The sequence below is a fragment of the Pelodiscus sinensis genome, chromosome 9 (assembly GCF_049634645.1).
Source record: "Pelodiscus sinensis isolate JC-2024 chromosome 9, ASM4963464v1, whole genome shotgun sequence".
In the NCBI taxonomy this organism is placed as follows: domain Eukaryota; kingdom Metazoa; phylum Chordata; order Testudines; family Trionychidae; genus Pelodiscus; species Pelodiscus sinensis.
In genome coordinates this window covers 1878565-1905225 of record NC_134719.1, presented here as the reverse complement: position 1 = coordinate 1905225, position 26661 = coordinate 1878565, and the positions used below count along the sequence as shown (strand labels likewise).

The 26661-nt window shown below is 45.4% G+C and overlaps 1 protein-coding gene and 1 long non-coding RNA gene across 2 annotated transcripts in view; one reads left to right on the top strand and one right to left on the bottom strand.

The window, feature by feature from the left end:
• The window catches only part of AKR1A1 (aldo-keto reductase family 1 member A1), a 39389-nt gene extending 15041 nt beyond the window's left edge, over positions 1–24348 (bottom strand). Inside the window, exons 1-4 of the mRNA XM_006117319.4 lie at positions 24198–24348; positions 20902–20997; positions 2667–2786; positions 938–1089 (exon numbers count right to left, since the gene is read on the bottom strand). Of these exons, the coding sequence (XP_006117381.2) occupies positions 938–1089; positions 2667–2786; positions 20902–20991 (362 nt within the window). The 5' untranslated portion in view covers positions 20992–20997; positions 24198–24348. The remainder of the gene's footprint in view (positions 1–937; positions 1090–2666; positions 2787–20901; positions 20998–24197) is intronic.
• LOC142830531 (uncharacterized) lies at positions 1139–18824 on the top strand. The gene is made up of 3 exons (XR_012905827.1): positions 1139–1212; positions 12571–12618; positions 18689–18824. It is a non-coding gene; the product is annotated as an uncharacterized LOC142830531 (long non-coding RNA).
• Positions 24349–26661: the final 2313 nt, after the last annotated feature.

Here is a 26661-nt window from a genome sequence, read left to right as displayed (position 1 = left end):
TAGCTGTAGGAGAACAGACAACACAATTGGCCCCTACAGTGGACACTTAAGTGTTTTACCCAGTCCAATATTAGATTATTCAAGCCCAAACTCAAGTCTGACTTCACCATTGCCCTTGGAGATTACTCCTCACTAACAGATCTTACCTTTGGGAAGATTTTCCCTTCATAATAGGTCAGATTGTCAGCTGGAATAAACTGACATATCCCCATTGAAGTCAATGCAACTGCATCAGTTTATGCTAGCAAGGATGTGTTTCATTAATCCTGGTTCTTCCAGTTAGGCCACTTCCAGGTAAAAACCTACAGCCACCTAGTGTTGGCCAAACTGTAATTTGGGAAATGTGACAGATACTTTGGACACATGGAATATTCAAAGGCTGGACCAACTTTATAGACATGTTACATGTTGGGGTTCTCAAACTGGGGGTCAGGACTCCCCAGAATTCATGAGGTTACTATATCAAGGGGGGGTGTCACAAGTTATTAACAAGTTATTAACATCCACCCCATCTGCCTCCAGCATTTACAATGGTGTTACATGTACTAAAAAAGTTAAATTAAGTCATATCTGATTTTTAAACTGCACTACATTTATTCATTGAGCTTTATAGTTGTAAATGAGTGAGCACAATTATCGGGGGGGGGGGGGGGGGGAAGAATTCATCTTCCTGGGAGGCGGTTTCCAGACTTCATGTAATTCTAAAACTCAGTTCCAAGGCAAAGAACTGGGATGAACAGGAAACACTCTTTGTCCTTAGGTAAAATACATACACATATTTGGAGGGAGAGCAACACTAACCACCTATACCAAGAAATTGCTTGCAGGCAATATCTGGGGTAAGAAATTGACAGCCTCACAGTAACTACCCTCCATTGAGAAACAGATGGCCCGTACTGCCTTTATACTTCTTGCTCTCCTCCCGTGTGGGACTCACTCGAAGGCATGTGGCCAGTGCATGAGATACAGATCCAGGTAATCCAATTTCAGATCTTTCAAAGATTTCTTTAAGGCTGGCTCCACATCTTCTGGGTGATGCTTGGTATTCCATAGCTTTGATGTCACAAAGAGCTCCTCCCTCTTGACAGGCTGTCAGAGACAAGGGGGTGGGGGAAACACATTCATACAAGCCTTTGATGTGAACCTGTGTCAATGTAGTCAAAGGAACTAGTCAGAAGAGGAATAGACAGTCGCTGCTTTGCAGCTCCCCAGGTGAATCACCACCAAAGTGCAATTAAAAGGGAGTACTTAGAACCTATTAATTATACTTTTTAGAAATGCATGGGATGCAGAATGGAAAAAGAAAGAAATAGGTTTTTACATTGAAAAGCAAAGTTCTAAAATCTCTCATGGCCTGCTCTCCTATCGCCAGATATTTGGAAAAACCACATAGAAGAAGCGTAAGTACTCCCATCAAGTAACCTAAATACGATCTTCAAAATCAATTTCCATAAAAGTTATTCCCACATGCAAATTGGTCTGATTAGGAATTAAAGCCATTCCTGAACTACACATGGCCAAAGTGGATAGACTTCAATTATGCAACTGTAAACTGTTATTTATCTATATTTGTCTTATGAATAATCACATCCATGAGACAGGCTCACCTAGCTTCTGTAACTTACGACATATTATTTACCAAGAAGGCTAACTCAAAGAAAGTAACCCCATGTCCCCAACCCCTCCCTATTTGCACCTGACCCACACAAAAAAGTCCAATCAATGTGTTTCAAGTATTCTGCACTGCTGCGTAAAGCCCAGCATATGATGCAGGTATAAGGTGAAGCAGCTAAATCGGCTACAGGGATTTTCAGAGGGTATGTCTACACTTGTACCCTCTTTCAAGAGAGGGATGCAAATGAAGACATTTGAAATTGCATATGAAGCCGGGATTTAAATATCCCACGCCTTCATTTGTATGTTTGCGTTATGGCGCTATTTCGAAATAACAGATGCTGTTAAGACATGGTTATTTCGAGAGAAAACCCTTCTCTCGAAATAACTGGTAAACCTCATTGTATGAGGAATAAGGGTTATTTCAAGAGAAGGGTTTTCTCTTGAAATAACTGCGTCTTACATGGGTAGGGGGCTGCTCCAGTTAAGAGTTTAACCACCTAAACATAATGTTTTACATCCCAACCATGGAGATGCACTTCTCACCTGGCCCCAAGCTGCTGTGGTGAGAGAGGGCTGGGGTTGTCCTCTCTCCCTGGGAGAGCCTGCACCCTGACTACCTCATCCCCAGACCCACTACAGAGCAATGATTTAAATGAAAAAAAATTATTTGAGTTAAGGACCCAAGCAATGCCAGGTAACTCTTCTAGTGTATATAAATAAATACAATATGTAACATAGAAAATATTGTATGCAAAAGATAAAATCCTGGCCACACTGAAGTCTGTAGGACTTTTGCCATTGACTTCGGTGGGACCAGGCTTTCACCCAGAGTTTAGAGAAAATCTTTATTTAAAAAAAAAAAAAGTGATTATAAAAGTAATATGTAAAATTATAATCCAGCAGAGATCCGGGAATGAAAATTCTGCCTAATTTAGAACCAACTAGGGTACATTAGGATGTGGAACCTCACAATGCCATTGTTACAGAGTCGCTTTTCACAGTAGAGCTGCTGTTTACAGTCCACTTTGCATGCACCGTTTCATTTTCACCTTATTGGGCCCGATGCTCTCCTGGAAGGCTTCCCCTATCTCCACTTCATTGCCGTATACTGTAGCACAGTCAATATGGCGATAACCTGCACCCAGGGCATACGTCACTGCCTCCTTCACCTGTAATCAGAAACAAAATCAGATTAACTCAGCCCAGGCAATGGAAAGAGAAGGCCTGGTTTATTCTGAAGAAAGAGCTGTTGTAGATCAATAATGAGATTTTTTTTTTTTAAATGGAGTGCATGTTGTGCCTCAGTGCAAAAGCAGGACAAGCTAAAGAGTACTCAAGGAGCCTTCTGCAGCCCTTGTGTTCATCTGAGTAAGGACTATACAAGGTGAGCACTCCCAGGCCAGCTCTACACTAGACCCAGAAGGTCAGGTTAAGGTACACAACTCCAGTTATGTAAAATACTTAGCTGGAGCTGGCTTACCTTAAGCCAAACTTGGCACCATCTTCACAGAGGGCAGCTGATGGAAGCAAATACTCCCGTCGACTTCCCTTACTCCTTGTGATTGCCAGGAGTCCTGGCACTAACTGGAGCCACCCTCAGGGTTTGATTTAGCAGGTCTTAACTAGACCCACTAAATTGAAGGCCAGAAGATCGATCTCTGGAGTGGCAAACGAAGACATGCCCTTAGGTACTCCAGAGGGAACAGGCAATCATTTGTCCTATAGGCAGGCATGTAGAACTCAATGGCCAAAGATGAACATTATTCTTAAGGAACGGTACAGCTGCCATGTTCCCCTCGTGCACCAAAAAACTCTAGGAGCGCCTACTGACATACTTCCAGTTCCCTCCAAATACAGGCACTGCCTGTCAGCACAATCCAAGGAGAAAGAGCTATGCTTTAAATGCCAAAATTATTAGAAGACAGGGCTTTATTAAATTCCTCACTCCTCATTTCTGAAATGTAAGCTGCTCTTATTGGGATACAAGCTGCTCCAATGCACATGCCAGGATATCCTACAGTTTTGTTCATATCCTGTGTTCTCCTTTACTCCACGGCTACGTCTACACTGGCCCCTTTTCCGGAAGGGGCATGTAAATTTCACTAGTCGTCGTAGGGAAATGCGCGGGGGATTTAAATATCCCCCGCGGCATTTAAATAAAAATGTCCGCCGCTTTTTTCCGGCTTTTAAAAAAGCCGGAAAAGAGCGTCTAGACTGGCCCCGATCCTCCGGAAAAAGTGCCCTTTTCCGGAGGCTCTTATTCTTACTTCAAAGTAAGAATAAGAGCCTCCGGAAAAGGGCACTTTTTCCGGAGGATCGGGGCCAGTCTAGACGCTCTTTTCCGGCTTTTTTAAAAGCCGGAAAAAAGCGGCGGACATTTTTATTTAAATGCCGCGGGGGATATTTAAATCCCCCGCGCATTTCCCTACGACGACTAGTGAAATTTACATGCCCCTTCCGGAAAAGGGGCCAGTGTAGACGTAGCCCACAAGTCTCTGCTTTGAAGCTCTGTGGAAGTGCTATCATACCTGCAGGACATGCCTTAGGGGTGTAGTAACCTTAGAGACGAGTGGCTAGAGCACACTCTCCAGACTTCTCACGCCGTTTTTGGTTAAGGAAAAAAAGATGCAAATCCCATTATTCTACAAGCAGCAAGAGACAGCTCCAAATAACGATGGCCCATCCCTTGACAGCAGAAAGTAAGACCCATACTGAGTCATCTTTTGTTTTAGCTGCCCATCAGGGACCATACGGTCAGTCGTTATATAAGCTTTGTCTACACTGACAAGTTTAGTCGAGGAAAAGTGCCTTTTGTCAACAAAACTGCGTGAGCGTTCCCATTGCAGCATGACTTTTTTTTTTTTGGAACCAAAGTCCATTTTCAATCGACAAAAAACTTCCAGCTCCACTTTCTTTTCTCCTCCCTGTGTTGTTGACAAACATGCAGGGTAGACCCCTTGAGGCATTGTGTCGCTGATTGTGACCCCATAAATCCCAATCAGCCACTCGAGTCAGCAGTTTGAACACCGCTGCCCTGCAGCCAGGTGATCAAGTTACCCACCCTGTCCCCTGGCAACCAGGCAAAATTTAAATCCCATTTCCTGCTGAGCACCTGGAACTGCCCCTCCCCGCCCCCCAGCATCTCCCCGTGGGCTGGCTCAGCATGCAGTGATCTCATGGTGTCTTTCCAGGTGCCCATGCCTGGCCATTGCACCAAACGCTCCCCTCACATGGGCCACTGCAGAGCTGCTGGATCTGATCAGCATATGGAGACAAGTCTGTTCCGTCCCAGCTGTGAGTGACCCATAGGAACTGGGACCCGTGCAGGCACATTTCTCAATCCTTGTGCGAAAAGAGGTATGAGCTGGTGAAGCAAACTGATACCCCCATGCATCTCCAAAGAGCTGCCATTTTTATAAGGAACTGGATACTACCCTAGGCGGTGACCCCTCAGAGGATGAAATTGTAGATGAAGAGGTGGAGGTAGACAAGTACCAGGGGCTCTCTACAAGGTTGCTGAGTGTGTCAGGTAGCCAGAGGCTGTTCTCACTGTTGATGGACATCGTCACTCTGAACAACCACTGTCCGGGGACCAGAAAGCAGGGGGTGAGCACAGGGCTGGGGGGATGGAGAAGCAGAAGGCTGGCTGTGTTTCTGAGAGCTGCACGTAATCCTGTGTTGCTAATTGCCATGGCTGAGCAGGCCGTGGATGTGCGCCGGGGTCACAATGAAATCCTGCAGAGCGAGGCGATGGAAACTTCTGGAGAGGAATTTGTAAAGTTTCTGCTACAGATGCCATGGCAGGGCAGTTCTGTCCCCTCCCCCATTGCAGGAAACTAGCTCATACCATTCATCAATCACTTGTGCAGGAACCAAAGCGGAAGCACATGGAGCAGGGGAAAAGCCACAAGCCTAGAGAAGTTGTGCCCTTTCTTTGTACTCATGTACAGCTGCCAGCCAATCCCTCCCCCTCGCCTCACTCACCACGATTCCAGTGCTTACTGGGTGGGATGCATTCTTTGCAAGGGTCATCAGGAAAGCGAGCGGATATGTCGAGAAAGGGGGTTGTAAGTGAATTGCTACTATGGAGGACTCAGTGTTAACAGACTCCTTTTTGTGCATTGTGCTGAACAGTAGAGGCCTTGATGACCCCACTGCCTACCACATAAGAGAGGTTGCAACATATAAGGAAGTGCCCTAGAAAAACAGGGAGGGTATGTTAGGGATGTTAGCAAGAAGTTGACTAATCGACTACCTGATAGCCATGAGTATCGACTACTCGCTCCCCCACCCTTGCTGCCTCGATGAGCATGCTGACCATCCTTCCCAGGAAATTCAGGACAGTCCTGATTTTTAATCTCCTGTCCCGGTGTCCCTGTAAAGCACTGAAATGTCCCGAAAAGCCCCCAGACTCCAAATGTAGCTGTGCACTGGTGTTTCCCCTCCCCCTCCTTCATTGGGGGAATAGGAGTCAGGGACACTTCCTGCTCAATAGGAGCAGCAGGAGGCAGAGCCTGGTGAGAGCGCGGGAAAGCAAGTGATTTGCGGGGCAAGGGGCACTGGGTCAGCTGGGCTGTGGGGGACGGGAGAGGCACAGGGAACAGACAGGGGCTCAGCTGAGCTGCAAGGGGCATGCAGGGAACTGGTGTATGGCTCAGCTAGGCTGTGGGGGAAGGGAGTGCCAGGAAGCCTAGTGGGGGGCATAGTAGGGGGCCTAAAATGACCGCCCATGGTCTGGAAAAAATCCATCATCTGGGACCAGTCAGGTCCCAAGTATGCCAGATCAGAGAGATCCAACCCCTACCCCAAGTCCCCTCCTTTACCTTCTCTCCTAGCCAGACACCCTCCCCTGACCCTGCTTCTGCACCCTTCCTACTGGTCACCCTGCTCCCTCTCCTTGCCCAGACACCCTACTCCCAGTCTGCTTCTGCACCCTACCTCCCACCCAGACCTTGCAACCTCTCCCCCTTCTGCACTCTACCTCCTTCACACTAGTCAAGGATACTACATTTAAAATGCAGAGCCGCAGGAAGAGCCGTTTAAAATGCAGAGCCACAGTGCGGGTGGTTCCTGGAGCTGGCACAAGTCAGGACTGCTTGGGCCTGGCTCAAGCTGGCTCCTGGAGCTACCCCTGCAGAGCAGCCCTTAATCGTTTAGTCCAGAGGTCAGCAACCTTTCAGAAGTGGCATGCCAAGATTTAACTTATTCACTTCTATTTACATATTTGCATGCCAAGGGGAAGAGAGGGCAGGGGCAGGCAGGATACCATGACCATATTATCTGAACCAGCTGCAGCTAGCGAGAACGGTGGATATCTGTGGCTTGTTTCTGCAGATATGGATGCGGATACAAATTGTGCATCCATGTAGGACTCTACAAATGCAACGACAGGTTGCTGCTGTCCTTACGTACACTGTCAAGTTCTCGGAGTCTTCTTCCTGTCAGTAACTTCTAGATCTCCAGTCAGTCACATGTGAGGTCCTCACCACAGTTAACAGACCATGTGAGACAAACGTGGGATCCATTCTTTCTTGCTGCAGATATTCTCAGCTGTGCACGGGAGTGGCAGTTGGAAAAAAGGTATTAAGGGACGCTGAAAGCCCCTGAACAAAGCAGTGCCTGACAGGATGTTTTGCACAGTCTCAAGATGCCCCACATTCTGTTTGTGGGTCCCACAACACCTAGCAACAGATGGTTCCTCCAGGCACTGCGGGAAACATACCCACAGGGCATTGTTCCCACTGTCAAACGGAGAAGCTAAAGATGTGGACATAATCTGTCGACAGAGGGAGCAAGCGTAAACACGCTTTGGCGACTTGTTTTTTGTCGACATCTGTGTGTTGACTTGAGTTTCCTCGACAAAACTTGGTCATGTAGACATCCCGAGTCTCCTTTAGGGTGATAACTTTGTGTCTGTATTATCAGAATGGAAAGAATTAGCATCCTGAGCTAGCACAGGCTTTTATGGCTGCGACACTCTTCCACCCATGGAAACAGAGGAAGTGACTCTCTTCCCCCATTGGGCTGTTATTTTGCTCCCTTGTCTGCGTAGAAGGTAAGATTTTCATGGCAGGGACTGTGTTTGTATGGGGTCCGCCATAGGGGACTCTGGTATCCTTTCAGTTCTCACTGAGAGGTCTGCACAGCAGCCAGGAGGGGGTTTCCCAGTTCGGCTAGACAGACAAGCGAGTTCCACTTGAACTAGCAAGCTAAAAATAACCATGTGGCTATAGCTACATAAGTGGTGGCTTGGACTAGCTACCCAAGTATGTACCCAGACGCAGTGGTCCCCAACGCGGTGTCCGTGGGTGCCAGGGCGCCCACCAGGGCATTTACGTGTGCCCGCCGAATCATCTGGGACAGCCCCGCCCCCGGCATGCACGGTGCCGGCCCGGGTGCAAGGTGTGTGGGTGGCCCCTGCCCTGGGCGCATGGCACATGTGCGGTGCCAGCCCCGGGCGCATGGCGCGTGGGCAGCCCCACCCCCGGGTGCGCAGCACATGCGTGGCCCCGCCTCCGGACACGAGATGCATGAGCGGCCCTGGGCCCAGGCAGCCCCGAAAGGTTGGGGACCACTGATTGTACACGAGTGCGTGACTTGTGCTGCAGAGGCCACACTGCTATTTTTAGCACACTAGTTCAAGCAGAATTAGACAAGTCCGTCTACCTGCACTGGGAATCACTAGCACTTTTGCCCCTGCTGCGTAGACACACACTCCCTGCTACTGTACTACAAATAACAAACTCCCCCCGCCAAAAAAAAGCAGAATTTCCACAAGATACACTGATAGTTGAAGAGGAAACAGTGAGCTAGATGATCTTTCAACTAATTTTTCAAAGCACCTGCATTTTCCATTTCAAAGCAGGTGACGTAATTAACACTAAGGAAAGAAAATCAAACGTTCTGGTTTACAGGAGAGATTTGAAAGATCAACTGAGTGTGGAGTACATCTATTGGTGCCTGCTACATTTCCTTTCCTTTAGTTGAAAAGACAGGGGAATCCAGATGCAGGATACTTTTACTCAATTTTTTGGTGCCTTAAGACAAAATGTGCATTGAAGAGCAAGTTTCCCTTAGTCACTATGACAAAAAAAATAAGTTTTTCCTTCTTCCACATGGTCTTGATTTATAGGCTTTACTTTCACTATGACAAATACTCTTCCGTTGAAATGGTTACTACAAATAGTGTCTGGATTATGAAATCACTCATCATGTTAATGTTTTATGCAGCTCAATCACCCACCCGGAGAACAGAATAAAAATGGATTTACTGATCACAGGAAGCCACGGAGCAGAAGCATTTGCTCTGAAAGGGAACTAAAGGCTTGTTGGTACTGGCAAGTTACGGCACTGAAAACTTTTTTGCTCAGAAGTGTAATAAATAAATAAATAAATAAATAAATAAAATCATCCCGAGTGCAGCAAGTTTCAGCACAGTAACTTGCCAGTGTAGACTGGCACCTAACATTGGGAGCTATGCCCCTCATGGGGGCTCTTTAACACTGTTGCAATAATGTGCTGCCACGTCAGCGCTTTAATGCTGCAGCAGTGCTTTCATGTTGCAAAGCCTGAAACGTGTTCCGTACCATAGCATAGCCCCAATCCATATCGTCCCCATGAGCAATGATTTCCATGAAAATAGAAGGATAAGCAGCAGGAAGACTGATGTGGGTCAGTAATTGTACAGGAGAATGAAGATACTGAAGGCTAGATTTTGAAAACTCTCTGTAAATGTGTCACTGGCATACTTTAACTACATGCAGTATCCTTGGAAACTGATATTGTATACAGTTTATGAATCATGGTTCACTGATTGTGTCCTACTCCCTCAGCAAAAGGTTACAACAGCTCATCCAGGAATTAAAACCAAAAATGGAGTAATTAAAGCAAGTTTCCCAGGCTAGGTCTAGACCGCAGGCTTCTTTCGGAAGAAGCTTTTCCAGAAGAGATCTGCTGGAAAAACTTCTTTCAAAAGAGGGCGTTTACACAGTGAAAGCACAACAACAAAAAAAGAGATCTGCTTTTTCAAAAGATAGCGTTCCCCACACTAAATGGATGCTATTTCACGTGTAAGCTGTGATTACTATGGACGGAATGGCCACCAGTGCTTTTTCCTCTTCTTTTGAAGGAAATCCCTCTTCCTCATCCACACACGCCTTTTTCCAAAGAGCTCTTACCCCCCCCCCCCCGAAAAAAGGCTTCTTCCTCATAGAAAGAGGTTTACCAAGGTCAGAAAATACCCTCTGTTCTTTCAGTGTTTTTTCCCCCTCAAAAAGAATGTAATTGCAGTGTGGACATAACTGAAGTTTTCTCAGAAAAACTGCTGTTTTTCCACACAAAAAAAAAAAAAAAAAAAAAAAAAAAAAAAAAAAACACACACCTCTGCTGCGTAGATATATCCTTAAAGTCTAATCAATCCCATAGGGATACCACCTCAGGAAGGTATTCATATACCAGTTCAACCTGGGATTTTCAGGGATCAGACAAAGAAAGTACTTTTCATAATATAAGGCTGATCTTTCTGATCCAGCAAACAAACACTTGTCCCAGGGGTTCCAATCTTGCTGAAGTGTTGGGAAGATTGGATGGGTAACCTCTGGTAAACTTTTACATTCCATATAGGAATGTTAATGTTTTGAATAGGTTTTCTCTGTAATGCTTGTACACAAAAAGAAATGGTTTTTTGCTTTGTGAAGATTGGTTGGAAACAGATATATGTTTAGAGCCCTGAAAACATATACATCCATGGACCATGTTTGTGGAACATCTAGAAAACATGAGCTATGAGGCAAGGCTGAAGGAACTGAGCTTGTTTAAGTTTGGAAAAGAGAAGACTGAAAGGACAGGATAGTGGTTTTCAGATATCTAAAAGGATGTCACAGGGAGGAGGGGGAGAAATTGTTCTCCTGGGCCTCTGATAAGATAAGAAGCAAGTTTAGGTTGGACATTAGGAAAAACTTCCTAACTGTCAGGGTGGTTAAACACTGGAATAAATTGCCTAGGGAGATTGTGGAATCTCCATCACTGGAGATATTTAAGAGCAGGTTGGACAGACACCTGTCAGGGATGATCTCAAGATGGTGCTTGGTCCTGCCGTGAGGGCAGGGGACTGGACTTGATGACCTCTCAAGGTCCCCTCCAGTTCTAGTATTCTATGAAATGGATATGGGTCCAAATTTTGTATCAGTGCAGGACTTTATGTATATTGTTGAAGCCCCTAGAGAACAGCTCCCCATGGGCACTGAACCCTGATCATACCTGCTGGAGAAATCACAGTAAGAGGCTGGACTGGAAGTCTAAATTCCTGGTCTGGAGGGAGTCTCTGTCCAAGAGAGGTGACACCTGAAACCTTAAGTGGGTGCCCTTAAGGAAGAACCAGGAGGAAGGGGTTTCAGTTAACCCTGAAATTGTGACAGTCACATTCAAATCAGCATATGAACCCCCACAGAGAAAGTGATTTTCAGCAAGCAGTGTGTAAGGACAACATGCTCCAGACATGTCTTTACACGGCAGCATAAACACAGGGGTGCCATCTCCTGCCAACACGTGCAAGTTAAATTTCCCACACGGAAACCAGGACCAGTCATCTCACAAGGCTTACAGATTTACTCAAGATATTTCCATGTATGTTATCTGCCCTGAGTGCTACTAAAGCTTTCCAGTTTGAAACGGGTGAGTCACTGGTCTCACACAAAAGCAAACATCCTAACCAGGTTTCCGGGTTTGCTAATGAGGTCTAGTGAAAGACTCCAAGGAGTAAAAGTATTTCTAACCTGAAAATTAGGTTAAAGAATAAGAATAGTACTTAGCAGTGTTGTTAATAATTCCTGGCTGCTACAGCTTCACAACAGTAGCAGCTCCATTTTATAGGAGAGGGAAACAACAGTCAGAAGTTGAACAGGCCAGAGGGAGACCTGGCCTCTCTATTCCTGCCTCTGACAACTCCCAGCCGACATTCCATCCATTAGACCACTCTGCTTCCATCGAGTGCTTGATTTTTTTCACGGCCCTGCCCAAATATTAACGAATTATTGTGACCGAAAAACTGGTTAACACAGTTAGTTCTTATTTTGTCAGAGAAACAAGCATTTCAGAGAAACAGGTTTGACTGGAGTATTTAGAGGATCAAATACCTTGTAACTATGGGCTGCCTGTAGCCGCAAAGGAAGCTATTGCCCAAGGACAAAAATTGGGTGACGGATAAATGCAAAGTGATGCACATTGAAAAACACAATCCCAGCTATGCATATACAACGTCAGGGGTCTACAGTAGCCATTAGCACTCAAGAAAGAGATCGATCATGGAGTCATTGTGGCTAGTTCTCTGAAAACACCCATTCAATGAGCAGCAGTCAAAAAACCTACCAGCATGTTGGGAATCATTAGGAAAGGAACGGACAATAAACAGGGCCTGAAAAAAAGTGGCAGACAGTGAAATAAGCCCTCCACTGTGAAAACTAGCAAGGCAGGGGAGGGCACTGGGACACCTACTATTCCACAAACTCCAGCTGTTAGTCCCCACACTCCAGAGGGACAAGACTTATTCCTCCTCCTGAGAGCAGCTATGCAGGGGAAATCAGAGCCACCTCCAGGTACCTCCCACTGCTACAGGAAGCAACAAAAATGATTAGGGGTATGGAACAGCTTCCATAGGAGGCGAATAAATAAGGCTGGAACTTTTCAGTTTGGAAAAAGAAATGACTAAGGGGGAATATGATAGAGGTCTATGTAGTCATGACTGGTGTGAAGAAAGTAAGTAAGGAAGGAAAGGGTTAATATTACCCAGGCGCTCATATTAAAGTCCATGCTATTCATGTTCTTACTGATAGATGCTACTACGTGAACAGATTTATCTTTGATCTCATGCCTGCTGTTATTTCATAAGACAGTACTGCATTGTGCTCTCGTCTGCTCAAACAAAAAAAAAAAAAATCTTTTCATCTCGTTCCTAAGGTGACATCACAAAACACCAACTTCCCCCCCCTCCCAGCATTTGGCAAGGTAGGTAAGAAAAGCAACACGTTTTTGCATTTTTAAACAAAGAATTAAAAAAAAACAGATTGGAAAACAGTAAACAAGCTCAGGAAGAACTAACAAATACATAATTATCGCTTCACTACTGAGATGCTACAGCACTTTTATTTGTAGGATACAATTTAAGATTTGGCTATAAAAAAAAAAAATCACATGGTTGATACAGGAATAGCATCCAATGAATAGGAATGGAAGGACTAGAAAGATTATCAGAGCTGGGATCACAAGAAATCTGTACTTGAAATGTACTGAAAGGTTTAATTGGATGGTGTTACTGTAAACTTTATCTGGTGGCGATTTAGCCAAAATCTAAAGACAATCCTAGTTCCTTTGGGGGAGGGGGGGGACGACCAAGATTGGGATGCCCAAATTTTCAAAGTACTGTACTTTGCTAAACTTCTTCTATCTGTTCTGGGATGCATAGAGGCTAGTTAGATCATAAGATAGGAAGTCAGGGAAACAGAGTTTGATTCAAGGCTTTCAAATAGATGTTATGTGCTCTGAGCCTAGTCTGACTCACTTTATCAGTCTGTAAAACAGTGATTGCTTAAACTGTGTTCCACGGCAGAGGCAGTCGGAGGTGTGCTGTGGAGAACAGAATTCAAAATGGCCACCCTTAAAGAGGGAGGTGACTTTTTTTTCCCCCCTCCTCTCAACTTCCCCCAACTCTTTCCGCCGCCCTCCCCCCAAATAACTGTCCCCTGACCCTCCCCCCCCCCTTTTTGGGGAGTCAACAAAAAATCCTTGGTGTTCCTCATAAAAAAATATTGTTTGGTGTTCCTCGGTTTTAAAGTTTAAAAAACACTGCTGTAAAATGACTAAAATGCTACTGACAAGACTGCTGCAAAGCAGCTTAAACTCGGATGGCATAGAGATACTGCCTAAGTGTAACAGGGGCAGACTGTCTCCCTTTAAGGATAGTAGGGCCTGAGGGGGTATGAGACAATCCCTCTTAGACAGCACTCGTCTTTTCAGGTTTGTGAGTTTTGATGTACAGGCAGTCCCTGGGTTACGTACAAGATAGGGACTGTAGGTTTGTTCTTAAGTTGAATTTGTATGTAAGTCAGAACTGGTACATATTGTAGGGGAAACTCTAGCCAAACATTTCTCCAGAGCTCAGTTTTATTCTCCCACACCTCACTTCCCTCAGTCCTTTATTCTCAAGCTGAGGTGTCTGCTGAGAAAAGCCGCTCCGCGTCTCCCTGGTCTGCTGGGGGGAAGCAGCTAGTGCGGGGTTGCCTCACCCCGTTTGTAAATAGGGATCCGATGTAAGTCAGATCCATGTAACCCGGGGACTGCCTGTACTAGGAAAATGGCAGAGGGAGAGAGGGGGAAAAGAGGAAGCAGTGCTGGGCAAATAGTTTGTTTCTGAGGAAAACGTGTGCTATTATCCCCCTATGAACAAAGGACAAGAAGTCTTAGAGAGGGCCGGGGAAGGCTCCCCTCTCCTAACCAACTAGGATCTGCTCTAGGAAAGAGGGGGGGGGGGTAAATATTCCCTTCTTCTGCCCGAATAGGGAGCCATGGGGAAAGTCTTTTTCATCTCTGAAATAGGAGTCAAATTCTAAAAGGATGACTTAGTTGGAGTTGGTCCTGTTTTGGGCAGGAGGCTGAACTCAATGACCTCCTGAGGTCTCTTCCAGCTCTATGATCTCTCATTTTGAAGCTATTATAACAGCTGAATTGATGGGAATAAATGTTGGCATTAAACCAGATAAGAGATGTATGGCCTACCACAGCTAGGGTTACCAGATGATTTCAAAAAAAGATATCGGACACACTTGATCTCAGATTGCGGTGGGGAGGGGGTCGGCCGGGAGAGGGTCGGGGGGAGCAGGGCTGGCCAGGGGAGATCGGGGGGTGAGAGGAACGGTTGGTGGGAAGCAGGGCTGACCAGGAGGGGATTGTGGGGTAGGGGGGGAGCGGGGTGGCTGAGAGTGGGTCAGGGGGAGCAGGGGAAGGAACCAGCCGGCAAGAAGCAGGGCTGGTCGGGAGGGAGTTGGGGAGAGTGGGGCTGGCTGGGGGGATGGGGGGGGGGGGGGGGAGATGACGGATACTGACCAGCAGGGAGCAGGGCTGGCCGGGAGGGAACCGGCCAGCGGGGAGTGGGGCTGGCCGGGGGGGGGGGGGGGGGGGGGGGGGGGGGGGGGGGGGGCGTGGGAAGGGAACGGACCGGCCGGCAGGAAGCAGAGCTGGCCTGGGCGCACGCAGATCCGGGGGTGCTGCCCATCCCGTGCATGGTCCCGGAGGGGCATACGGGCAAGTCCGGACTCAGGGATTCCATCCCGCCCTGGCCCCGCCCCCCCTCCTCTCTACTGCATAGCTGTGTACCGCCTGGCTGGTAGACATGCTCATGCAGTGTGAGCATGTCTACAAGCCAGGCAGCATGCAACTACGTACTGATACTCATGATAATAACAAAACTTAATTAGAAAATACCAGACATTTATATATCCGATATTTTCCTCAGTTTCCCAGACAGAAAGTTCAAATACCGGACTGTCCGATTCAAAACTGGACACCTGGCAACCCTAACCACAGCTGTTTTCTTTTACCTGTCATTATTAGGTATAGAGGCAACTAAAAGGGTTCTCTCAGAAACCAGGAGTGATTCTAATAATGAAATACTGTTTTTGGCAACAGAAATAGTATTCTTGGATGTGAGGAAGTATGGACTATCAAATGGTGCGATATCTGTCACTTCGTTGCCAGGTATTAAAAAAAAAAAACCACCACCTTTTTTGCTTCCTTAAGTGGAGAAATATATATAAAGATTCCTTTGAGTGAGCAGGAATTTAAAAGTTTAGTTAATTTTTTTTTTTTTTTAATGGCAAGAACTATGGACCAAGGAGCAAAGAGAAAGAAGATATTATAAAGAGAAAGAGTTATGTATGCAGTACAAAAGGTTAAACAAACAATTGATTACCAGATACAGAATGCAGGGAGTTCTCACAAGAAAGATTGGTTCTTTATGAAGAATTTCAATGCTTTAAAAGTGACAGAATAGACTATGAAAGTTTTAGTGACATGATCAGGAAAATGGGGTAGCTTTAAAAACTACTTTTTGAAGGGAATAGAGCAAGATAAGCGTGTAATTGCACGAATGTATGAGGAATGCAGTAGATGCACATTGCAGACAGAAGGCAAGTCTGCCTCCCCATAATGCATAAGAACACAAGTGGTGTAAAGTTACTGCCTGCTGAGCAATTCTACCACAGTGAAAACAACTAAAGTGAAGAAGTGTCCACCTGGGAAGGTGGTGGTTGGAGACCACAAGTGACCTCAATTAACAAGCACAGCCAACAGGAAGTGCTACAGACTTGCTGTGCCAAGCAGGGAGAAGCCCTACAGGAAATCCCCTCAGGCCATAGTTGGGAAAGGTGATTAAAATAAATAATTCCACAGAAGAAATGGAATATTATTTAAAGACTCCAGATGAGAGTGGTTTATTTCTGAACCTCAAAAGAAGGATGTGAAGGGAGTGTGCCAAGAGGGCCCTGTTGGGTCAGAAGGGGAGTACATGCTGAACCTCTCAAGTCCACCATCTCCAGACCTGATCTGCTGGACAGAGGATTTGCCAGACCACAGGAGGTCAATGTTGTGAGTGAGTGGGTCTCTATTTCAGCAAGGCAAATAAATGGACCAACGCTTGCAACACGCTTAATAATGTTTACACTGTTGGCTTTTGCCGGCAGAGAGTATGCAAATGAAGTGCTGGTTAGCATTTTGTCACTGTTCATCTGCATAATCTATTCAAGCCATTTTTGCACAAGGGGTTTTTGCACAAAAACACTCAGTGTGGACACTTCCTTGTTGCACAAAAAGGGGTTTTTGCGCAAGATCCTTATGCCTCTAAAAACCCCTTGCACAAAAACGGCTCAAATAGATTAGCATTTTGTCGCTCTTCACTTGCATAATCAACACTTCATTTGCATACTCTGCCAGCAAAAGCCCGCAGTGTAAACAAAGCCTTGGACTGCACTAATAACCCTGTCTAAGTCATGCCTACAGCCCTCCAAGGCTTATCAGCTCTCTTCATAAGGTGTTAGTGCTGTTACACAACTTTACTACATTGGCACAAGGAAGTTAGAAGATAAAGCATAAAAATCATGCTTACACTTAGCAGCATAAGCGACACTGGCTGGGCTCTTTAGAGGTCAGCTAGAGCTAAATAACAGCACAGAACACCGAGAGTAGGCGTGGTGGCTGCTCTCTGACCCCCCACAGAAACAAAAAAGCGCCGCACCACATCCAGCATGCTCAACCATTTTTAAACAGTATCATCATTGCATGTAGACACCATCTACAGAAATTAAAAATAGCACTTGTTCCACTCAAAAGGACTATGGCATCACTTAAGCAGGCTACTTTTATAGCGACACGTCTGTTAATGACAGGTATATCTATGGAGCCTATTACTGTAGCGTCCAATCGCCTATGCTCGTAGAACAGGGATTCTCAAACTGAGGTCCACAGCTGTCTTGCAGGTGCCCCCCCGAACCTTTCCCTGTAGGCTCCAGCCCTAAGGCCTCCCTTTTCCCCTCGCAAGTTTGGAGTGCCAGTGCCGGCTTACTGCTGTGGAGGGGGAAAAAGCCCTCAGCCTTGCCGTAAGATCTGGCTTGAAGGGGGAGTAAGTGGCTTCCCGTGCTCCCTGGCTGGGAGGACTGCAGCTCGCAGATGTGCTGCCTGGAGGTTTTCCACACTGCTCCCATTGGCCAGAATGCAGCCAATGGGAACAGCAGGAGGTGGTGCCTGAGGTACAATGCTTGGGAGCAATGGGAAGAGGGAGGCGGGGGTGAAGCCCGGTAAGCATCCCTCATTTTTCTCATACCCAGACCCCACACCTCTATTCCCCTCATGCACACACAGACACTGAGACCTCGCACTCCCAGCCCACTCCTGTACTCTCCTTTGCTCTTGCACCCTCCCTCCTGGACAGACACCCTACCCTCAGCCCGCTGCTGCACCTTCCCTCCTTTCCAGACCACCCACCTCTAACCTGCTCCTGCACTCTCCCTCCTGGCTAGATCTCACACCATCACACCTTTCTGCACCCAAACTCCCAGCCAGACCCCCACTTCCAGCCCATTACTTCCCACCCAGACCTCCCACTCACCCCCATCTTTATCCCACTTCCTGACAGCTCCCTCCCACACGCTGAACCTCTCACTTTTGGCCTCACCCCAAAACCTAGGAGAGCTCACAAAATCTACTAACCCCAAATGAGTTAATCTGGCCTATGGGAAACCCTGAAACATAGTCCTCCTTGCCCCCTCTCCTCTTCCCATGGGGCTGGAGTGCCAGGTTAGTGAGGTATTGGAAAGGCCACATTATTTGGGGGGGGGGAGGGGAGTTGTTTTTTGCCTTTCAGTTGTGTGAGATCCTCCAACTGATTTTTCTGTGGTTCAGTGGCCCCCAACCCAAAAAGGTTCCCCAGCCCTACCATAAAGACAACATTGAAACCTTTTGTTTTGGACATAAATTAATATTTTACTCTGGAGCTGGAACCAGGGTCGTGGTGAGGCTGCCCCTGAAGGGACAGTCCACAGCGCCACTCACCATGGGAGGGTGGTAGGAGAATTTTTAGTGCGTGCGCAGGCATGCACCTTATAGGGAACAGAGCTCTCCAGTGGGCCGGGCTCATTAGCAGCTGGGGACATGGCTTGGCAGAGGTTCGCAGCCTGCCACTGGTCCACAGATCAGTGGTTGGGAAATGCTGCTCTAGAAGACAGACACTGCCAATCGTTATTTTGGAAAGGGCTGCATTTTACATGGTGCCCTTAAAAAAAAAAAAAAATACAGAACAGGTTCATCTCGCTCACTCACGGTAAGGAATTCCACAGTCAAAGGACTGCTAAGAGTATGTCTGCATTAGCCCCCTAGTTCGAACTAGGGGGCTAGTGTAGACAGACCCTAAGAGACTAATGTTCACAAACAATCTAGAAAGGAACTCAGTAGGATTTCCTAAAGCCTAATAAAATATGTGCTACATCAATAAACACTCTTGGGTTTACATTATTGATTTTTCTCTCTCCAGATAAATACTAGAATGGCGTTCCTTAAAAACAAAACACACACACAGTCTCCTCTTTACCTTGCTCAAAGTTCAAGTCATGCAAGATCTTTGGAGTGCTGGAGGAATTTGAACTTTGGATGGCATCCCATTGCTGGTGAATGCACTGAATTTGAGAGGTGGTTGTAGCAGTCTGCAGAATGACAGGATCAATGGACCCAAGCTTTTTTATTTTTTTTAAATCAAAGATTTTGAAACTGGAAATTGGTGAGGACTTGCAAAGTATTTTTACTGTCATTCTAAATCCGTGCTGTCCAACATGTGGCTCTCGGAGGAATGGTGTTAATCAAATAAACATATTCTTATGATTTGAAATCCTGTGTGCTGTCATTTTAAAATTGAGCGGTTGGATTGGCCTTGTCCCTATGAGAGAGAGAGAAATGGAAACATTGCCTCCTCAGCCCCTCCTGCTGCTATTGCCCTTCAGAATCTGACAATGACTCACACTGTATTTTACAAACTTCTGGATAGTAATAAAGTATCCACAATGGATTAAAATGGTAATGTTGATCTAATTAGTTCTACGGACACCATCACTGTACTATCAAGAGCCTCACATTCATTAATATAACCTAGCAATTAGGGATGTAAAATCCCATATGAAAAATTAACTGGTTAAACAGTATGTTTACCATCGTGCTGCTCTGGCCAGGCCAGGCAGAGCCCTCCGCATCACACGGCGGGGCCGCTCCAGCCATGCTGGACAGAACCCACTGCACCAGGGTGAGCAAGAGTAGTGCCAAAATGCCGAGTGGCCTCAGCAGGATGGCAACCGATGTCAAAGGGACCGCCCAGTCGGCAGGGATCTCGTTGGGGACGTAAGCCTTCTGGCTGGTGAGCTGAGGCCTAGTGCCGGGATCCCAGGCCGCAGCGTAGGAGACCTGGGGGTGTTCTGCCAGTCCTTGCTGCTGCACCTTGGTGGACTTGCTCTTCAGTGTCAGGGGCAGAGCCATCTCAGCTCCCTGGTGCACGGCCTGTCAGCTCTGCACTTTAGCTGTTGGAACCGCTTGGGGCACTGAAGAGCCCACTCTAGGCTGGGACCCGCTGTGGCTATCCACGGTGGGGTGAAGGTCCCTGGCTGGGCCTGGGGGGCCAATTGTAGCAGTGCTCCCCTGCAGCTCCAAAGCGGGTGCATGGCCTGACACAGGTCCTTCGCCCACAGGCCCTCTGTCCTTTGGCACTGAGGGGATCCACTTCTTCTGCCACTTCCTAGGCACCAGTGAAGGGGAGCAGTGCAGGGTCAAGTCAGGCACCAGTGGTGCACTACACACCGAAGCCAATATACTTCGAGCCCTCCACAGCTGACCAAGTGCTGACATGGGATGAAGAGCCACCTCCATTAGGAGAGCCTTCAAGCAGATATCCCACTTCTTCTGGGTACCAGGGCCGGAGTTTTTATTAATACAACACTCGTCCTGCCTGTCACTTTCCCCCAGACACTTGAGACAACTGTTGTGCCGATCACTGATGGGCATTGCTGCTGGGTGCTAAACACAACTTCAAGCTGGGCTAACAGGGCATGCCCCACTTGAGGCAAAGACCCATCCAGGACTCTATTAACTAACAACAATGAACTATATGTAACATTGAACAAAACAGTCTATGTTAGGAAAATTGCTACAGCTCTTGTGATGCAAGACGAGGCACTCCAATCAACCATCATGGGTGGTAAGAAGGAAATGAGAGGGCACAACACTGCTATGGCAGAAATCTCACAACTGTGCGTGTGGGGGCACACACACACCTAAAATGGAATTGACACGAGCAAGCACTTGGAGAAGAACTACCCTTCCTCTTTAAACACCCGTTCGGCAGTCAGACCCTGCAGTTCCATTGACATTTGCATCAACTTTTGTACATTGACATCAGCGTGAATTAATCAAATGCTTTTCAATGCTTTGTTGAACATGGATGGAATATCAAATTGTGACTTCATGCCCCAATTTTGCAAATATACATGCTTAACACATAAGTGAGTAGTTCCATTTACTTCAGGGGGCTTGCTTGCATAAAGTTAAGCACATACATATATTAAAGTTTAGGGCCTAAACATCTATATTGTAAGACTGAAACGCTCACTGACAGCCCATAAAATCAGAGTGCTTCATGTGCACATAAGGCAAAAATACAGATTGAAATCAGCATTTGTTTATACCACGTGCAAGTCCACAGCTTACCTGGCCAGGCTCACTTTTCCACGTCCCCAGTCCAATAAGAGGCATCTTCTGCCCAGTGTGAAGCACAACAAAATCACATGTTGAAGACATTTTTACCTAAAGCAAAAGTTAATTTTTCCATTATAACTAGGAAGTTGCAACAGCTTATGTATCCTACACCATAAACAAAAACACAAAGTCCCAATTCTGCTCTCATGTTGCATGGCTGTATGTCTCCCTCCCTCCTATTTTCGGGGCACATGCACTACATTAAACAGTAATAAGTCATCAAGACCAGATGGTGTTCTGCAGTTTCATATTTGAGTTCCTTCAGAACTGGGTGAACTACTCACTGTGGGTTGTAACCTATCATTTAAATCAGTTTCTGTACCAGATAACTTGGGGATAGTGAAGATAACACCAATTTTTTAAAAAGACTCCAAAGGTGATCCTGGCAAATTACAGCCCAATAAACCTAACCAGGCAGGTAATTTCAACCAGCTTGCAGTGAAGAACAAAATGATCAGACACATGGATTAACATGATTTGTGGGGAAAGACTCAACATGGCTTTTATAAAAGGAAAGCATGCTTCACCAATCCATCAGAATTCTTTGATGGGATCAACAAACATGTGGACAAGGCTGATCCACTGAATATAGTGTATTTGGACTTTCAAAAAGTCTTTGACAATGCCCCTCACCAAAGGCAAAATAAGCAGTTACTGGATAAGAGTCAGAGGATTCATGAATCAGTAACTGGTTAAAAGACAAGAAATAGAGTAGGAATAAAATGGTCAGCTTTCAGAATGGGGACAGGTAAATAAAAACAGTAGCGTCCCCAGGAATCTGCACTGGGACCCAACCCACAGTTAGAGAACTGCGTCCTAGGATGTCAGAATACACAATGCAGCAACCTGGCACTACCTCTACTGAATACACAAGCTCAGGTGAAAAGAGATTCCATAATATCCCAGAAATTAATAAGAAGAATAGCAGAGAGAACACAAAACTAGAGAGCCATTTTTCAGGCTTAACTACAAAGTGCTTCTGCAGGGCTTATGGCCAAATCCTGCAGCAGTCAAAACTATGGCATTTCACCTCTTCAGAAATGAAGTTACACACCTGAGCAGCTTGTAGTCCTGCTCCTGCAACAGCTTGAATTTGGGGAGGGGTATCTGATTTTGTCCAAATTATTTGATGCGGGCAAGAGTTTGAGGACTAGAACAGATACAAGGAGACCCACATCATGCCTTCGTTTCTCCCCGTTTGCTAAAACAAAAAAGACAGAACTATGTAGCACTTTAAAGACTAACAAGATGGTTTATTAGGTGATGAGCTTTCGTGGGCCAGACCCACTTCCTCAGATCAATTTGGGAACAATCTTCCACAAATTGATCTGAGGAAGTGGGTCTGGCCCACGAAAGCTCATCACCTAATAAACCATCTTGTTAGTCTTTAAAGTGCTGCATAGTTCTGTCTTTTGTTTTAGCTAGACCAGACTAACACGGCTGCATCTCTATCACTTTTCTCCCCTTTGGACACAGTTCCTTAACAATCAAGAAAGAATGTTTCAGCCCAACAGCTGAATGGTAACATGGATTCTATTAGAAATAAGAGTTTGGTGAGCAGATAAAAAACACGTTGCATCTGTACTTTAAATCCAGGACCTATTATTGTCAGTGTAGACAGGACCAGAGACTTAATTTACCACTTCTGTTTATAGGAATAGTAGTCATCTGTTGCTGGAAAAAGAGGAAAAATAATGCAAGATGTAATTTTGATTTAGAAGAGAGAATTTAGGATTATCCAACAAGGCTGATGCCAGAGTATTCAAGCACTCCTGAGGGTATAAGTTTGGCATAGCAAAATTCCTATTGGACTGTGTGCAATCTTTCTGCTTTTCTGCTACTTTTGGTTATAGGAGAAGGAGGCACGTAATGAGCATTCTGCTGATGGTGGAAAATGTTTATCAAAGAGTAAGGTCTTGCAGCATGTGCTAATGGTGTTCTTATGGTTGAACTGTTAAAGGAAATCATGTTTCAGGATGCATTTCAAAGCCTGTTAGCTGATCCCAGCAAAAGCTGAGGAAGTTATTTTGTTTGGGAAGCACCACTATGGGAGCAAATTAAATTCTACCCACATTAGAGAGACAAGTTGTGTCACCAAAAGAGGTTGGTCCAATAAAAAGATAGCACAAGACAGTGAATGAGGTACTAATATCCCGGGACAGACATAGCTATAACAATTAGATTACCTAGTGCGGGTAAATGCACTTGTAAAGATCCACGAAGAGTAGCATTAGCTCAAGACTCATTTACTTGAGAAAATTACATGAAATATCTATTCTGGAACAAGCTATTCCACAGTGGCTATTCGGGAATAGCTTATTCTGCAATAGTTCTTCCGGTTAATTTCCCTGCATTGAGAGACTGATGAAAGAAGGCATATTTTGCTATGTCCTGCTATTCAGACCCTTGCCTTTGCACAGTTACAGCTCAGAGTGAATGGGGACTGAATGGCAGAACTTGTTTTTCAAATCACCTACCTACATATAAAAGACAGGTCTATTTACACCAAAGCTATAATTATAGTTGTGTATTCTTTTAACTGTATTGGCCAGTAGCATAAGTAACACGCTATCTGAGCCGCATTTTAATAAATACAATTCACCCCAAACTCAGAACTTTAACCCAAAAGGCAAGGTTTGCATATATAATCAGTAACTGTTGGTAGAACACAAGTACAAAATTATCCCACTCCACATAGTACAGGATACAATTAGTCAGTAGGAGGGGAGGAGCATAAGTCAAAGTCTAGCATTTTTCTGTCCAGATGTCTCCCTCCACATGAATTGCTTTAAAGGCATCGCTATTTGTAAGGAAGAGCATAAAAGGTTCAGCTGCCTACAGTTATTTTTACAATTAAAAATAGAGAACAGTTTTTGTAGCAATGAAGACAAAAAATGAAAGTGTTAATATATAATTAAGCAATTACGGTTACTCCTGGGAATAATAAACAGGGTTTATTTCTCTGTACATGTATGTAAGGCCAGGAGAAGGAAAACTGAAGTTAAAGGGAAAAAGTCAAAGATTACGTGAAAGTAAAATAAACGCCATGAAGAGGAGTCTAAAGCAATTGCCAGAGATGTAAATTACATAAATTTATCAGCGTCCCTTTGCAATTCAGTCCAAGTCAGACACAACTTTTGCAAATCGTCCCACCGCACCGCGGGGATACCCGGACCAGCCTCGTGCAAAGCGGGTTAAATAGAAACGGGAATTAAATCAGCTTGAGGAAATCAGCTCAGGAAACTCACCTCACACACGTTACTCTACCGCCTCTGTTTCCGCAAGGAGTTCAAAATGCAACAATTCTCCCCTGCTCTCAGCCTTATATTTCCGTTTCCGGGTTTTCTTGAATCAGTCAGAGCCAGCAGATTTTCCTTCCACTCGGGGCTCAAGCATGCACATTTATTAACGTGTTTCCTTATTTTGCAAAGTCCTTACTGCAACACAACAACTTCTACAGCAGCCTTTGGAAGCTTGCTGGGGATCGGAGAGGGTAGCACCGAAATTGACAAAGGGGGCTGCCCTATCAGGGCAAAACCCTGCCAGGATTTTAAAAGGATTCAAATACTAGAGTTAAAACCAGCTTTACATCCTGCCGCTGAGAGTTTTGCATGTAGAATTTTGTCGTGGGAGATTTTGCATTTAAAGCTATTTTTTCTTTTGGAAGAAGGGCTTTGCTTTTTAACATTTCTTCCTCTGCTGATGGAAAAATTGTCAGTGTTTCCTCTTCCTCCAAAATGTCTCTCACTCAGAGGCTATGTCTAGACTGCAGGCTTCTTTCGAAAGAGGCTCTTTCGAAAGCATCTTTCGAAAGAGCCTCTTTCGAAAGATCGCGTCTAGACTGCAGGCGGATCTTTCAAAAGAGCAAGCCGCTTTTTCGAAAGAGAGCACCCAGCGAGTCTGGATGCTCTCTTTCGAGGAAGCCCTATTTACATTGTAGAACGCCTTCTTTCGAAAGAGGAACTTTCGAAAGAAGGCGTTCTTCCTCGTGAAACGAGGTTTACCGCCATCGAAAGAAAAGCCGCGTTCTTTCGAAATAATTTCGAAAGAACGCGGCTTGAGTCTGGACGCAGGGGAAGTTTTTTCGGGAAAAGGCTACTTTTCCCGAAAAAACCCCTGAGTCTGGACACGGCCAGACTGTCACAATTTGTGACACAGCTCTTGGTCCCCATCCTCCAAATTCATGGCTAAGCAATTGATTGGCCTACGTAGTTATAAACCTGAGCAACAAGCCCTCTATGACAAACAACCTGGGAAATCACTATTCAGTCACAGGAGACTAGGCACATCAAAGGAGAAATGGAATGGAAGACTGTTAGATGCACTTTGGATCATTTTAGTGTCAGTTTATGATGTTAATCGTTTAAATGCAGAGCCTCTCGGCTTTTGTTGTTTCTTTGCTTCTGACTTCATCAGGATTCTTTCCAACTGTTTGGATTTTCAGATTCACAGAAAAGGTTAAAAATTATCTCAACAGGATAACAAACTGCTCCCATCTATTTAAAAGGAAGGGTTTCAAAACAACAACACAAGAAGACAAACCATAGACCTCCGGAAGGAACACATTGTTTGAGCATGTATTTTCCAGAAGTCTTTGTTGATATTTTTGTTTGTTTTTGTTATTTTTTCCTCTCCCAACAACTTGTCTCTCACTTTTGGGAGATATTTCCCCCCACCAAAAGTCTTACACTATTTAAATCCAGAGTTTTGAATATTACCATTCCAGAAAAAAACGAATCTCAGGTTTTTCATTCCTTTTCCTGCTATAATGTTTGCAATAAGAGGCAGTAAAAGGAGGATGTTTACTGGGAAAACAAAGACAGATTTTACTGAAACTTACTCATCCTCAAATCTGTTTCCTTATTTAAGCAGGTTCACATCAAGGTTAACCTGGTACAAGTATATAGATTAATGCTGTGTAGGTATGGTCTTGCTCTTACTCCAGTCAATGGCAAAACTTTTAACTGATTGCAGTGAGAACAGGAGCTGTCCACGTGAGTGTGTAATATTCCTGTGTTCCTTGCACTTGTATAATTAAAAATGGCCATGACGGAGGAGAATCACATTCAGCTGTGACCTTGCACACACTCCATTTTTACAACCAACTCATAAAGCTGAGGATCTGGGAAGTAAGGTGGAGTTATAATGGAAACACTGATTTATAACTGCAACAGGGATTTTGGGATAAGTATTATATATGGCCCATTCATCTCGAGGGACGGTGGTAAGCAGCGGCAGTGATAATCTATGAGTTGTGCCTGGATCTGCAACTGCTTTCATGGCTTATTTGTCCAATATTGGTGCATGCGTGGCACCACCCCAGGCACGTGAAGCATGCGCAGTGCCGCCCCCACCCGGCCCGGCAGCCCCAGGTGGCACCCCCTACAATGGGGCGCCCCGGGCGGTAGCCCGGCTGGCCCGTACCTTGGGCCAGCTCTGCCTTGCTCCACTTGTTAGTTCACCAAAATGCCATTGTGCTGAAATCTCTTTCATCTTTGCTGTATTCAGTTGGTTCAAACCCAGAATGATCAGGCATCAGCAGGGTCACACTTCTCCATGGTGCATTCTGTCTCTTCCAAACAGAGTAAAGGAGCTGATGCTTATAAGTTACCTGTTTACACAGCTACATTCTTACATCCTAGTCTATACCTTTAAAAAAGGACAACTGTCTAGAGTTTACTTAAATAATGGATGTTAACAGAATACATCTCT